Source organism: Histoplasma capsulatum (genome assembly GCF_000150115.1).
Source record: "Histoplasma capsulatum G186AR genomic scaffold supercont2.4, whole genome shotgun sequence".
In the NCBI taxonomy this organism is placed as follows: domain Eukaryota; kingdom Fungi; phylum Ascomycota; class Eurotiomycetes; order Onygenales; family Ajellomycetaceae; genus Histoplasma; species Histoplasma capsulatum.
Window position 1 is genome coordinate 103,278 of NW_025544804.1, and position 13,958 is coordinate 117,235.

Here is a 13,958-nt window from a genome sequence, read left to right on the forward strand (position 1 = left end):
CGACGAGGATGTTCCAATCCGATAATAACAACTTGCACGAGCAGTTATTTATGAGTGTTGTCCGGAGGGGGGTGTCGAAGGGGAGGGGAGGAGGATCTAGAAGTGTTTGCACGCAAAGAGGAATAAATACGACAGAGGGAGAGCAAGAAGCAATTCAGGTGTTCTTTTTCCGAACTCGAGGGAGATCGGGGCTTTACATATTGATTATATCACCACGGACTTAAGCTCCCCACCAGAACTATAAGAGCTCCATGAGATTGAAATGGAACCCAGCTCAGCCTCTGCTACCGTGGAACCCTGGCCAAGACCGACTCGATTTAGGTTGACACGATGTGGGTACGGGAAAAGGTTTGTTATTTTTACTTTTCCATTGCCGCCATTTTTGCAATCTGGTCCTTTTTCTTTTTTGCAAAACTGCGACGGTATTTTATTATTTCGCTATTTGCCCTTTCGTTTGGAACGAGGTGCCGTGGGAACTCCGCCGTTCATTCCCACCAACATGTATCGATTTTGAATTCATGGACTTGGGAACTTCTAGAAATCATACTCGGGCGAAGTCAGGAATTGGCCACAATGCATTTCCTGGTTGTTGGCAGCGATGAAGCTTTGCGTTTTGTCATATTGATTGCTGCTGACGGAGGGTGACTAATCAGGCAGCTCCAAGCGCACAATCATCCATCCTCCTGGGAACTTGAACAAAAGCTGCGTAATGTGGGATACGAAGCCGATTATCTGCGAGTCTAGTATTGTAAAGAGTGGTTTCAATTACAGACAATACGAGGACGCCAAGTCGAGGCCTTGGGAAACAATGACAGGAGCTTGAACGCAGATGAAGCTGTTAACTACAGCAAGGCGCGAAGAATTAAGCAGCTGCCCTGACGTGGTAATTCACAGCTGCACTGACGTTCATCTTCTTTACCTCGATTAGTCGGCAAACGGTCGAGAATCGACAGGTGCCAGCCTCGGCTTTGTCACGCGAGGTTCAAATTACGATGCCATTCCACACATCCATACGGTACCGGGATTCTGGGCTCCGTCTCCCGCTTTGCAGGTTGTGAAAAATACAACGGGGAAAAAAGAAAATTGCGGCCGTTGTTGGTTTCCTCGTCGAGCTCAAGATCCGCTCCGACGATGCGTATAATGACCGACGGAAATTCGGGTCGCGGCACGGAAACAAGAGCAGCAAATATTTCTCAGTCTGGCGCTGGGGCTATTTCCATTTTCCGTTCTTTCTTTTCTCCTCGATCTGCATAACCACGCGACTCTCCGCTTCAACGACCAGCTCGGGGACGCAAAGGAGAAGAAAAAGAGAATAAATAGAATGTAAAACATGATGAAAATTCTATCAAAACTAATCATTACGATTACGATTCGGATTACTGACAAGACCCAATTTTGACCTGAGCGCTAGAGGAGCCTTTTTCAACATTTTCATTAAATCCGGGACAAACTCACTCACGAGCTGTGGAAAAGAATCCGACCAGTGGACTTGTTTTGACTCATCATGCACTCTATTATTCAGTCTGCTGCAGGAGGGGGCTGAAGTGATGCCAAATCCCGCTTACCAATACAGGCAATATTTGCGTAGCTTGATTGTTGGAGAAAAAAGCAGCAGAAAATTTGAACTTGCCTTTCGGCCCTCGGCGAAGCCGATCTGGAGGAGCCCATTTCCTTTTTCATCCATAGTCAGCCCCTGTTTGGCCCCATTTTAGCACTACCAGTGCCCAAAGGGAAAGCGTCTTTTTACCAGAAAGGGGCCACAGAGAGTGATTTCTCAGCAATGAGCGCATGACGACATGGCTCAAGGGTTATTTTTGGCTTTGTTGACTAGTTTACTAGTTGTTATGATTATGATTATTAAATTGTTGACAGGGCCGAGAGCTTGGACTCTCAGGTCTGGAGGAATAGTTCCGCCGGCAGGCCGATAGATAGGACTTACGGGCTTATCGGACATTAGGGGCAGGGGGGGGGGGGAAAGGGTGCTTGTCAATTAATTAATTACCCGCCCCTCCCTCCGCTAAGATAAGTCTCAAGATAAATCCCCCATCTTGGCCTTTTCTTCTAGCTTTCGCCTGCTCCGGCTTGTGTTCTGGAGAATAATGTTCATGCTTGCTTGGTGATCACCCGAGAGTGGGCCAGACGTCAGTTGTCGAGAAGTCAATCCAGTCCCGCCCCGCCACGACGTCATACGGACTTTGTCAGGCCGAGGGTGGCTGGTAGCTTGGCACGGGCAAATGCATGGCAGACGCTAGTATATATGTAGGATAGCGTGTGCCTAGGGTGGCTTGAACCGTGCAACAAAGCTTCCATTTGCATTCGGTGCAGCTTCTGAAGGATTTCTCCTCTCGAACATATACTACGGATTTCGATTCTATGCGACTGGTAGTATCTGCAGTATACTCCCTTTCGATAACGTACAAGTCGCGATGTACTAGCAATTCAACGGAACCTTCTGAAGCAGCCAAAATTGAGAGATACGCAAGAGATCCATACAGAGCCTCGGTTCGAGGGCAGACAACACTCTTCCGCAGTCAATCTCTTGTTGGATCGATATAACCCGTATAAGTTTATTTTTTTTTTTTTTTGCCAAGTCTTAGCAGTGGACAAGTCCCTGACTGTTCGAAACACAGTTCCTTTTCCTACCAAATCGCACGGATGCCTTTATGTCACCACCTTCCTGTCAGGTAATTGCGCCGCATCATTCATTCCTATGGTATATACATACCCTTTCCACCACGGAAACAACAATATTCCTCGGGAAGAAGTCCAGGCCCAGCTATTTGCCACGGGGGCTAGAAATGGCTGCTCGCTGAAGCTTCTTCCTTCTTGTGCTGTTGATGTTTTTTCCTCCGAGATGATAGCCCCGGAGCTGAACATATTTCATGATGATGATGATGATGATGGTGATGATGATGATGATGAGTTCAGGAGCGCCTGAAGATGATTAACTCAAGAAGCAATCCATGGGTTGAAACTTCCCAGCTAACCACTCCAGCCACCCCTATGGCGTAACCTTTCCTTTCCTTTCCTTTCCTTTCCTTTCCTTTCCTGTGTTTCTTGTGTTCTCGCTTTTCCGTTCTCTCTCCCTCTTGTTTTTTTTTTTTTTTTTTTTTTTTTTTTGCCCCTTAAACTTTTCCTTTCTTCTCTCTTACGATGTTGCTTTTTCTTTTTCTTTTGTCAAAGCATTTAACTTCTATACAGCGGGATTACATCCAAAATGGTTAGTAGGGTTGGGATTGGGAATTGCAATGCCTAGTGAGTTGAGTTCCTGGTCCGCGTAACTAATGGCAAATCACCCGATTATCTAATCGAAGAGTGGAGTTTTCCTACTTTGAGAGACACAGGATGTCATGATGAGCTGATCTTTGCCAAACAATTCTGCCGTTGAGGAGGGTGGTTTTGCAGGAAAGAATAGGGGAGCCATCTATGCCAACATATCTTTTCTATTGATATCCTTTGTATCCATCTAGTTGCTTCAACCAGGCTATAGCGGAGGGAGAAGGGAGGTTGAACCCTTTGTTATGGAGAAGGTGAAACCTTCCCTGCTCTACGCAGTATCTATCTACTTGCATGTCCGAAAAAAAAAAAAAAGAAAAGAAAAGAAAATATGATAATTGGATTTTGACTTGCGAACTTACCCCAATCTGTGTTTTCTCAGTTCTCTCCTCCTACGCAACTGAGAATCACATCTGCACAACAAGAGGAATTGGTCAGAGAACTGGTATTCTTGGTGATAGCCGATAGCCAGGGCAGAAGTTAGACGTCAGGGGCGTTTACATGTGAAATGATCTGGTTTCTTCCCAAATATATTTACGCCGATGATAGGTTCCGAAACTGAAAAGTTCCAAGAAAAAATAAATAAATAAATAAATGAAAATTTTTCTTTTCCTTTTTTTTCCCCCTTCACATGATTGTGTGGAAGAAAGTGTATTAAGATTGGATTACGTTTTTGTGTGGGGAATTGGATCGGAAAGTGCTCGTTTTATGATATTAAATGGTTTTGATAGATTAGATGGTTTTCGGTTTTGTCATGATGTAAACTAGGTAAAAAAATGTTATTGTTTCAACAAAGAAGAGATACTTTGATCTGCATATATATACAAAATTAGATTTTAATCTAAGTACTGGTTCGTGGGTATCTTTCTCTATTTCAGTGTTGTCGGGTCCACTGAATGAATAGCTATTTAGCACGGGGGAAAAGAAATGTTATACATAACTAAAGGATGTTCAGATATAATGTAAAATGTTGTCTCTACGTCATTCATCTGTGCTCCGTAGACTATATCTTACTTAGTAGTGCCCGATGGCAGGTGCCGTGCAGCGACAATGGATGACTAACCGGGGTCCTAAGTAATTGTAATTGCGGCATCATATAGCTTATTTCCTGCTGATTTGCCATAAGGCCATGGGTCTAATTAACCATCTCAAACGAAAATCCCCGATGGGCTATGGGGACGCGGGCCAACCCCGAAATACCTGTTCACCCACGAGCATGTGGGGAAAAGGTTTAAATGTCGCAATTTTTGTCCGTTCTCAGCAAACCCGTCGAGCGAGTGGCAAGAGATGAAGAAGCTTCTTTTGGGTTTTGGTCGGTTGAAAAACCGGATAGTTGTGTGGCTATCCATGCCTTTTTTGTCTCGAACTCAAAAAATATGGCAGTTTTTTTTCCCTGATATGTCCAGTTAGTTTCAGAAATGAACACCTATCTGAGGAGGGAGCTGGGCGGGGACCTTGTTCCCCGGGTTTTTGAGAGAGAGCTTGTTTTGACGCAGTGTTCAAGTGCCCTGAAGTTTAACCCAGCCTTTTTACCATTGAACCAGCTTATCGAATAGCGCATGTTTCGCGGCCAGAGCGAACTTGTCGAGTGTAAGATTTGTTGGTGAGAGCAATTTCAAAGAGGATCCGTACTTTGTGCTCCTGAGGTGGGCGTTTACCGTGGTCCACGCCAAGAGGAACCTGGGCTTCTTTATCTGCAACAAGCAGCGGTGGAGTATCTCCGTCCTATATCCTTACTCTTCAACCACTACTAAAAATACTGCGCGCATGTAGGAACCGGACAAAATGCAAATCGACCCAATCACTGAGAAGTATAAGCACATGCTGCTCATGGAGACGGAAGAATAAGCGCGGAGGGCGGGAGGGGTGCTGTCAATGATATCATCCCCCTCGATGCCGCTTCAAACACAATAACAACAACAACAACGATAACGACGACAATGTCCTCCACCCCACACTCCGGGCATCGCATGAAAATCTTGCCACAGATTAGGGACTTACTCACCTTCCCTTTAAGGAAGGTGTAGTTTTCAAAAAAAAAAAAAGTTACAATCCTGGGAGCGCGTTGTGTATGATCACCACGCAGTCAAAAAAAAAAAGGGAGGGGGAATTGATCCCATAAATGTCAGTAACATAACCAAACCCATTTTCCTCCCTTCTCCTTTGGCAGGCAATTACTAGTATAAAGGAATTGCATTGTTAGTAGACAGGGACGAATTTGCTCCCCCTCCAACCCCGAGCTGGTAGTAAGCTCTGCCAGCACACACATAGCAGCCAGAAATAGAATTCCCGAGAATATGGTAATAAGGTGTCTCCTTCTCCCTTGATTGAACAAGCACAGGAGCGGAAATGGGGCTTCAGCCTTAACCCACAGCGGAGACTGCTTTCCTGGAGGCTTGCTGCCGAAGGTTCCCGACGCTTCTAACTCGACAGAGGGGGAGGGAGTCCCGAATATCCTGCCCGAGGGTTTCCTGCTCTTACGACTCCCATGTGGGAAAACAACAAGGAACTCGGGAGGAGGCGAAAAAAGGGCGAAACTTTGAAAAACCATCAACAGGAATCAACAGAGCCCCGACCCTGACCTTGGCCTCGCTAAAAGCACAGTCTCCGCCAAGCTCTGATATGGTGGCCCGTGCATGCGCCTGGATTACAGCTAGTAAGCGAAGTGATAACGTGATTTTGAAAATTGGTAATGAAACATACGCAGCACAATCGTATACAGATTGTTATTGTATAAATTGACTGTAACTAGTTAAATCCATGTTTGATTGGTTTATAATATATATACTAGTTTAGTTAACTAGTTAGCTGACTATTTGTATTGTAATTCATTAACTGATAGTTACCCGATTAAGGCCTAATTAATTGCTGATCAATATGTTATACGATTATCCCATACAGCAGTACGGAGTATAGTTAACTAGTATATCCATTTCTTATCTATTTTTAAATATCAAACTCCTTATCTGAAGTTACCTATCTTGAACAACTACGGTGACTTGATCCTCGTTCTCCGTGCACGAGCCACAGACCGAGATATCACATTCCGTGGCGCCTTTAGCGAGCTCGGCCTTTCTCGTATAGTTCGTTCCTCCTTCCCAGCAGCCAGGCCCTCATCGGAGTTTGCCCATGAACAGCTATTCCCTGGGTTGCCTTATCTTTCATCATCGATCAAAGCTTAAACCCTTACCTCCACACCAAAAACAACAAAAAAAAAAAAAAGGAAAAAAAAAAGGGGGGGGGAGGCCCCGTTTCGCTTTGAAGCTGCCCTCCGGTGCTGGATGGCGTCACCCATTCAACTTTTCTCAGCTTTGATTCCATCGCAGACTCATCCTGGCCAAGGATCTGTGTGCGGCCTCGTAATGAGGTTCCCTCACCCTCAAATGACAGAGCACCACCAGCGCGCGGGTGCCGCGGCGGCATCAATATCAGGGCAAAGCCGACTGTGTGCGTGATGATGACGTGCGGGGAAAGGACATGCGATTCCCTGGAATATGGGAATGCGACGCTCTGACGGGAGTAGTTGGTTTGGCACTGTCAGGATGATGACGGGGAACATTGAGAAAGCTGTATTTCTCACAGAGAGAGAGAGAGTACTCTGAAAATTGAACGGTTCGCGGTTAGTGTTAACTAACTGGTGAAACCTCTCTCTCTTCTCTCTTCAATTGAGATCATGACTGAATTGTGAGGCTAAAGCTGGTGAAAGGTGAAAATTGAACTTTCATCAACTTTTATGACTCCCTCAAAACCTCTTCCGGATTCAATGAGCTTTTGAACTGATTCCTGCCGGGTATTCTCGTCTTTTTATTGGAAAAATTGGGCCCATTAGGTCACCTGCCGCCGATATTATGGCTGCAATTGTCCCCACTCTCGAAGGATGAAGAGTGAATTAACTGAGTATGCTTGTACAGTACATTACATTATGCGAAATATAAATAAAATAAAATAATAATATCAAAATAGAGCAGCGCCGTCTTAGATACCTTAAGCCCTATTCATGAAGAACCCAGAGTAAAAAAAAAACCCACCACGGCTTTCCATTCGAAAATCCCGCTTAACTAAACCTCAACCTCAACCGTTAGTCCACCCTCCCCATCATCCGTTCCCGTCCCGTTTCCATCATCCTCATCGTCATAATCGTCCTCATAATCATCACCTCCGTCGTACTCGTCCGCTCCCACGCCAGCCCCAGTCCCCGTTCCTCTCCGGCGATGTTCCTGTCGATGGCCGTGCGACAAGTGCGACAAATGCGACTGCTCGCGACCCGTACTCTTGGCGGCGCTTGGATGCTTATGGCCCTTGTGGCTGCCACTATACGGTTCACTATCATGCCGCTGATATCCGCCACTTCCCTCACTAACGCGGTGGTCGATGATGACCATCTCTCCCTCATCAGGGTCGCCGCTCCCCTCGCCCTCGTGATCTGTATCATCACCGTTATCGCGACGACGACGATGATGGTAGGGACTGGCAGCTGCCCTGCTAGCTCGCGAGCGTTCCGCTTCATCAGCAACGGTGGCTTCTGGAGTGGAGAGATGGCGGCTTGGAGCCGTAGGGCCGGTTTCGCTTCGATCCCCAGCTACGCCTCCTCTCGAACCGCTGCTGCTACTAGTTCGGTTATGGGGTGTATTTGTAATAGCCCCCTGATACTGCTGCCTCATCTTTTGCCTAGCCAACTCAGCTGCGAGCTCCTCATTGCGCGCATTCTGCTCTTCCAGCCGCTTACGGGCGCCCGAACGGTCAAGTAATCGCGCCTCGCGCTCGGCCGTGAGGCGGCGCTCGAGCTCTTGCAACCGTTTTATCCATTTCTCCTGTGAGGGTTCGCTGCTGGAATGGGAGTGGTGCGGAGAGCTGACATGCTGGTATCGTGATTGTTGCTGTGCAACTTGCGTGGATGAGGATGTTCCGGCGGGACCGACGGGGTTGTTTGTAAGTGTTGAGGAAGAGGAATACTGGGATGGTTGGGGGTTGCTGGAGGAACCGCGGGAGAGGGCGCTGGGGCTTCGACTAGGCTGTTGAGCATGCGCGTGTGCTTGACCACCGGCAGTAAAAGCGTTGTCAACTGTTGTTGTGGAGCTGTATCGAGATAATGTGTTGGCAGCGAGATTAGATGCAGACCGTCCTGACGCGCTGTGGGCGTTTCCGCTTCCAGCGGCCGCAGCGTTAGCCGCACGAGCTCGCGAATGGGATTGGAGAAGATTCAACTCCGCTTTCAGAAGCCTATTCTCACCCCTGAGTTTGGAGATTTCGGCGCTAGAAGAGTTTGGGGGCGTTGAACGATGTTGTGGTTGACTGGATTTTAAATTTTGAACCAATTCCTCCATCCGTTCAAGTTTCTTAAAGCGGATGTTCAGACTGTGTTCTAAATTCTGATACTCCTTTGTCAAGTCCCGCTCCACGGATTTGATCCGCGCCTTGAACCCGCCAATATGTGTTTCAACCGTTTTGAGCGCCAGTAACAGATTGCGGCTAAAGCCTGGCCAGAAAAGCATGTTTCCAATGACTTCTTGGCTAGGCAGATTCCCGTTAATTAGACTGTTCGAGTGGGCCCAGTCAGGTCCGCACATGGCTGAAAGTCGTTTCCAAATAGTCAGGAACATTGCATTACGCTCGCTTAGCTGGTCCTTATACTGCTGCTCGAGCGTACTGAAACGCTTTCGGTCCTGATTTCGTGCGGCTTCCAAGTCCGAGATCCTTGAGTTATTTTGTGAGATTGTCCGCGAAGCTTGGTGGTGCGATTTAAGTGCTTGTTCGAATGAATGTTTATCTGCCCGATGCGCTTGACGCTCCCTTTCTAATAGATCGGCAAGTTTGCGAGTCTCCAAGCCATGGCTTTCGAGAAGGGCATCCCGGTTACGGAGGAGAGATTCCCTCTCATCGAGCTTAGTGCGAGTGCTCTCCAGCTCGAGAGCGGTTGAATCCAACTCCTGCTGTAGCTTGGTGATTGAAGCAAGTAAGCTTGAGCGTGTGCCATTGAGGTCCCCGAGGGCTTCACGGAGACTATTCTCCAATTCCATCAAGCGTTCTTTCCAAGTTGTAGCTTCGATCTCCCTTGAGGAGAGGTTCTTCTTCAACTTACGGACCTCGTCCTTGGCGGTGGTCGCCTCGCGGTTCAGCTCATTCATAATGCGCTGCACCTCCTGCTTCTCTTTACTCCCAACGACTTCCCGCTGGTGTCTCTCCTCCGCAAGGCGACTATCGAGCTCCTTGGTTCTATCCTTCTCACTAAGTAGACTCATCTGGCAAGTCTTCAGTTCAGATTCCAAATCTCCGATCTTGATTTTATCGCCATCTTGCTCCTCACGGAGGAAAGCAATCTCATTCTGGCTAGATTCCTGCTGAACGGTCAGCCGCTGCACTTTGCTATTGGCTTCAAAGAGGCTTTTCTCCATCTGCTCCAGTTCCCGATTCGCATCATCCAATTCTTGTTGCACAGCTTTGTATTTTTGTAGGTTGCTCTGTGCATCTTCTTCCAGCCTAATTATGCCCTCGCTTGCCGACCGCATTTCCGCCTGCAAAGCTTTCAGATTCTCATGTTGATTAGCCAACTCAACCTCCATGCGCTGACACTCGTCAATTTTCTGATCCAGCTCATCACCCATAGCATCCAGTTCCTCCTGCGCCTCTGCTTTGAGATCCTGCAATGCCTCCTCCCGCTCCTCGGCAATCTGCAACGCGTGATCTCGCTCCAGTTGCATAGTTTGCAAGTCTTCTTCTGCCTGTTCCACATCAGCCTGGTATGCACGATCCAACGCCTCCAGGTCACTCATGCATTCGTCAAGTTGGGTGCGAAGACTTTGATTCTCAAGCTTAAGCGCCGATACGTGATCGCGGAGTTCACCATTCTTGATCTCCAGGCTTTCGCGTTCTGCATCACTGGCGCGGGATCTCACCCCATCGCTGGCATGGGAATTAGACCTATCCTGGGCGCGGGAGACTGATCGCTCAAAGATACTATCGCCAGCAACAGACCGGCCACCATCACCCCTCCGCTGGCCCAATTTCAGGTCTTCGATTTCCTGGTAGAGTCTCTCCTTTTCACGATTTCTAGATGTTAGCATGGAAGTCTGCGCACTGACTTCGCGACGAAGCTCAGCATTTTCTTGCTTAAGAAGTTCTAGTTCAACGAGAGTAGCACTGGAAGTAGTTCCAAGACCAGCACTCCGGTCAATATCCCGTTCAGAGGCGCTGGATCGAGAGACGACGGATAATTTGCCAACACGAGAACCACCAGATCGGCTACCAGACATCGCATCTGGCTTCATACGCAGAAGCTCATCCCGGAGCTTTCTGTTTTCCTCCTCAGCCTGTTCTCTAGCTGCGGTTTCTGCATCAAGCATGTCCTTCCACATATCCTAAACGCATAGAACATGTCAGTAAGCTCACAAACGAGCAGCCCGTCGTAAGAAACACTTTCTCTCCCATTAGCAGAAATCAATGTAATGCAAGTAACTCACCCTCTCCTCCCTTGCCCCCGTATCAGAGCCGATAGTGACTCGTCCATCACCCAACGACTTTACCATCTCAGCCAGGCGCCTCTTCTCACTCTCCCGCGAAATACTTTCCGACCTTAATCTTTCAATCTCCACCTCATACGTCTCAATCCTTTCTCGCAGATATGTCAGCTCCTCTTCATCTACACCTCCATTTTCCCGTCCCTGTCCATCTTCATCCTCAGCCTCTATCCCATCCTCTCTCTCAGACTTTTCCTGGCCCCCATCACTACCAGCGGCTTTACGATCACGAAGCTGCTTCTCCAAATCGCGAATATTCCTCCGGAGCGCTTGATTATCCTTCTGGAGCTTGATTTTATCAGACTTCAGCTCGACGTTCTCTGAAATCATTTCCTTCACGCCCTCCTCAGAACGCTTATTCAACGCTTCATTGAGGAAGTGAATGCGCATCTTGAGGTCAAAATTTTCCTTCGATAACCTATCTATAGTGCTGCTCTGTTCCTTGAGCGTAAGTGATTTACCGCTACGCCCAAAGGCAGGCGTTGGGGCACCTCCACGCTTGTCCGGGGACATGCCAAGTGTACTTTCTCGGAATTGACGGGCGAGGGTGGCCGGGATCTGGATATCCTTGATGTGGTCTGTTATGGCGGTTTCTGGAGGCGGTTGGTCACGCGATTGAGCTTTGGGAGTCATCGGATCCGCTGCGGACTTTCCCCCCGACGATCCTGGACGAGCCTGGGATGTTGAATCTTCTTCATCTAGCGTATGCAGACTAACATCCGAAACGCCGCTGAACCCTCTTCGCTGTTCTATCAAGTTATCGTCACTCATACCCGATACTCCAGATGCCATGCTTCCAAGACTTATCGATCTCGACAGCTCCATCTTCTTCTGCCTGCCATGGCTGTGCGACCGCTGGCCGATGTTATTAGCAGGCGCTGCCCCGCCGGACTGAATTGCAAAATCAACACCCATCGCAGCCTCGCTAGACGCAGTATCCGTACCGACAGTCGCAGTGGAAGAATTTGAAAACCGGTGGACAGACTGACGGCTCGTCAAGAACTTGGGTCGCTTGCGCCTGCGCTCCGAAGACGCGCTTGAATCTTGCGGCGCATCTCCCTCGCTGCCACTTACTCCTGTAGTATCTTGCAAGTGCCGCGATGCGGCACGAGTTGGGGAAATGTTCCGCGTAGAGCGCCGGGGAGTGGCATCTGCATTATCATCATCAGTACTTGATAGTTGCGAATCGCGTTGAGCGCCATATTGGCGGCGCTGTGATGCATTGCTCCGTAGACTAGAATTCGACAAAGCCGTAGAGATAGCCCTCGAGACCGTTCTGGCCGCCGCAGCTGCGGTTGGCGACGACGATATGGTCTCCAACGACGAAATATTAGTAGTATCATTCCCTTTTGCAGAAGGAGTCAGATCCGAGTCATCATAATTATCGTTATCGTGATCGCGATTGTGGTCGGCCTCTCCCTTCTGCGAATCCCCTTCCTCCTCAAAGAAGGAAGGCTCCAATCTTGTAGCGCGGCGAGCGGCCGGGGTCTTGTATGCGCCAGGCGGTGTAGTAGGGGAAGGGGGCGTTGCTCGGCTATCACCCTCCTCGACCTGTGACAGGCTCCTATCGTTCACGCCGATCAAGTATGTATCATCCGGCGCAGGTAGCCCGGGTGTAGCAGCGACATCAATTGTGGAGGGTTCGGGGAGAAAACTGGATTCCATGTCTAGCAATTTCTGGCGCATTTCTTTCTCGTCGAGGGTTGTGTGATTGGGTAGTGTCTGGTCATTGAAGTTTTCATTGGAATTTTCATTTTCGTCTCCGTGGATATGGTCTTGCTCGTTCTCATCCCCCTGCCCATGTTCTTGCGTGTTATTCCCGTGCTTGTGTTCGTGCGCATGGTCATGGTCGTCATTATGGTCGTTAGTATTGGTCAAGTCGTCCATGGTGTCATTATATGCGGAGTGAGGGATGGCGGAGGGGAGCAAAAGGCTTCTGGAATCGTTGAAGTCAATACTTGGAAGGAGGATCGAAGAGGAGGAATAATCCTCGATGGCTAGAACAGGGGACTGCAAAGACATCGGCTCCTGCTGAGGGCGTTGACGCGGTGACAATTGCAGGGGTGAATCCTTGGAACTTAGTACAAACGGGTCATAGACATTTTCACCGTTGTCATTCTTAGTACGATTATCGCTATTGTTGTTTGTATCATCCTCCCTCAACAACCGACTGTTCGGCTGATTCTTCTCCTTGTCATCCCATGGTTGGTATCGTTCTTCGTATTCTTGATGTCCACGCAGCTCTGGCTTCCCATCCCGCGTCCCGACCTCATCACCAAACTCCATTTTCATCGGCGAGAGCTCGTCGTCTGTATCAAACCCGCCGGGAACCCTGGACGACCTCCGTTTCTGCGCAGCGGGAGGTTTATTCATGAGACTTGGGTTTGTACCCAGGAGAACAGGAGGGGAGTGCAAATCCGGAGCCGAACGTGAGGCTGCCATGGCTGCTCTTGATGTTGTGGTCGTTGGTTAGAGATGTGGTTAGAGATGTGGTTCGCGATGATTTGTTGTCATGCCGTCAACAGTAAATCTAGCGCAGGTCTGAGGCTATGTACGTATGTTGCAGCTATTGTAATAGGCCCAGCCAATTGGTTTGGTTGCCGCAGGTGCTTAGAGCATGGTGGTGGAACTGTGGGGTTTGCTGGGCGTTGTTGTTGATGATTGTTGTTGTTGATGTTGATGATTGTTGTTGGCGATGCTGCTCTGAGGCTCTGGCCGTGTCCCCGGCGTCATCGGCTCACTGACTTTTGGTTCAGGGGAGGCGGGACCAAGCCCAACAGCCCAACAGCTATGGAAATGGAAATGGAAATGGAAATGGCTGATTTAACGTTCCAATCTAACTAACTAAATAATATTTACTTTTAGATCTACCAATATCTGGTTCAATACCACAATTATCTATTTCGAGCCAGCAACAACAGATGGCAGATAACTATATACTAACTATCTACTTCGCTGCCCATTCAAGGGGCAGAAGATGCTTCTTCGGGTCTGCGCGAGCCTCACCGGTATGAGGACAGAACATCTCGCTCGCTCATTTGGCTCCATCGCTTTCAACGAGCTCCTTAGCAGCACGGTTTGCCATGTTAATACAATTATGAGGTGCGAGCTGAGACCGCCTTTGTCTCTCTCTATTCCATCGACAGGGTTCTTTTGATCGGCAATCCA

At 48.5% G+C, this 13,958-nt stretch overlaps 3 protein-coding genes across 3 annotated transcripts; 2 read left to right on the forward strand and 1 right to left on the reverse strand.

Annotated features, from left to right (window-relative positions):
- Positions 1–1,796: 1,796 nt before the first annotated feature.
- Positions 1,797–2,938, forward strand: HCBG_03131 (uncharacterized protein; the record flags this gene model as incomplete). The annotated part of the gene is made up of 3 exons (XM_045430180.1): positions 1,797–1,894; positions 2,304–2,530; positions 2,592–2,938. The coding sequence occupies 3 exons, from the start codon at positions 1,797–1,799 to the stop codon at positions 2,936–2,938; spliced, it is 672 nt and encodes a 223-aa protein (XP_045288323.1).
- Positions 2,939–4,694: 1,756 nt separating this feature from the next.
- HCBG_03132 (uncharacterized protein) lies at positions 4,695–6,458 on the forward strand (the record flags this gene model as incomplete). Its single annotated transcript, XM_045430181.1, has 4 exons — positions 4,695–4,789; positions 4,821–5,045; positions 5,120–5,297; positions 6,249–6,458. The coding sequence occupies 4 exons, from the start codon at positions 4,695–4,697 to the stop codon at positions 6,456–6,458; spliced, it is 708 nt and encodes a 235-aa protein (XP_045288324.1).
- An 876-nt stretch (positions 6,459–7,334) lies between these two features.
- HCBG_03133 (anucleate primary sterigmata protein B) lies at positions 7,335–13,232 on the reverse strand (the record flags this gene model as incomplete). The annotated part of the gene is made up of 2 exons (XM_045430182.1): positions 7,335–10,631; positions 10,734–13,232. The coding sequence occupies 2 exons, from the start codon at positions 13,230–13,232 to the stop codon at positions 7,335–7,337; spliced, it is 5,796 nt and encodes a 1,931-aa protein (XP_045288325.1).
- Between the last annotated feature and the right edge of the window lie 726 nt (positions 13,233–13,958).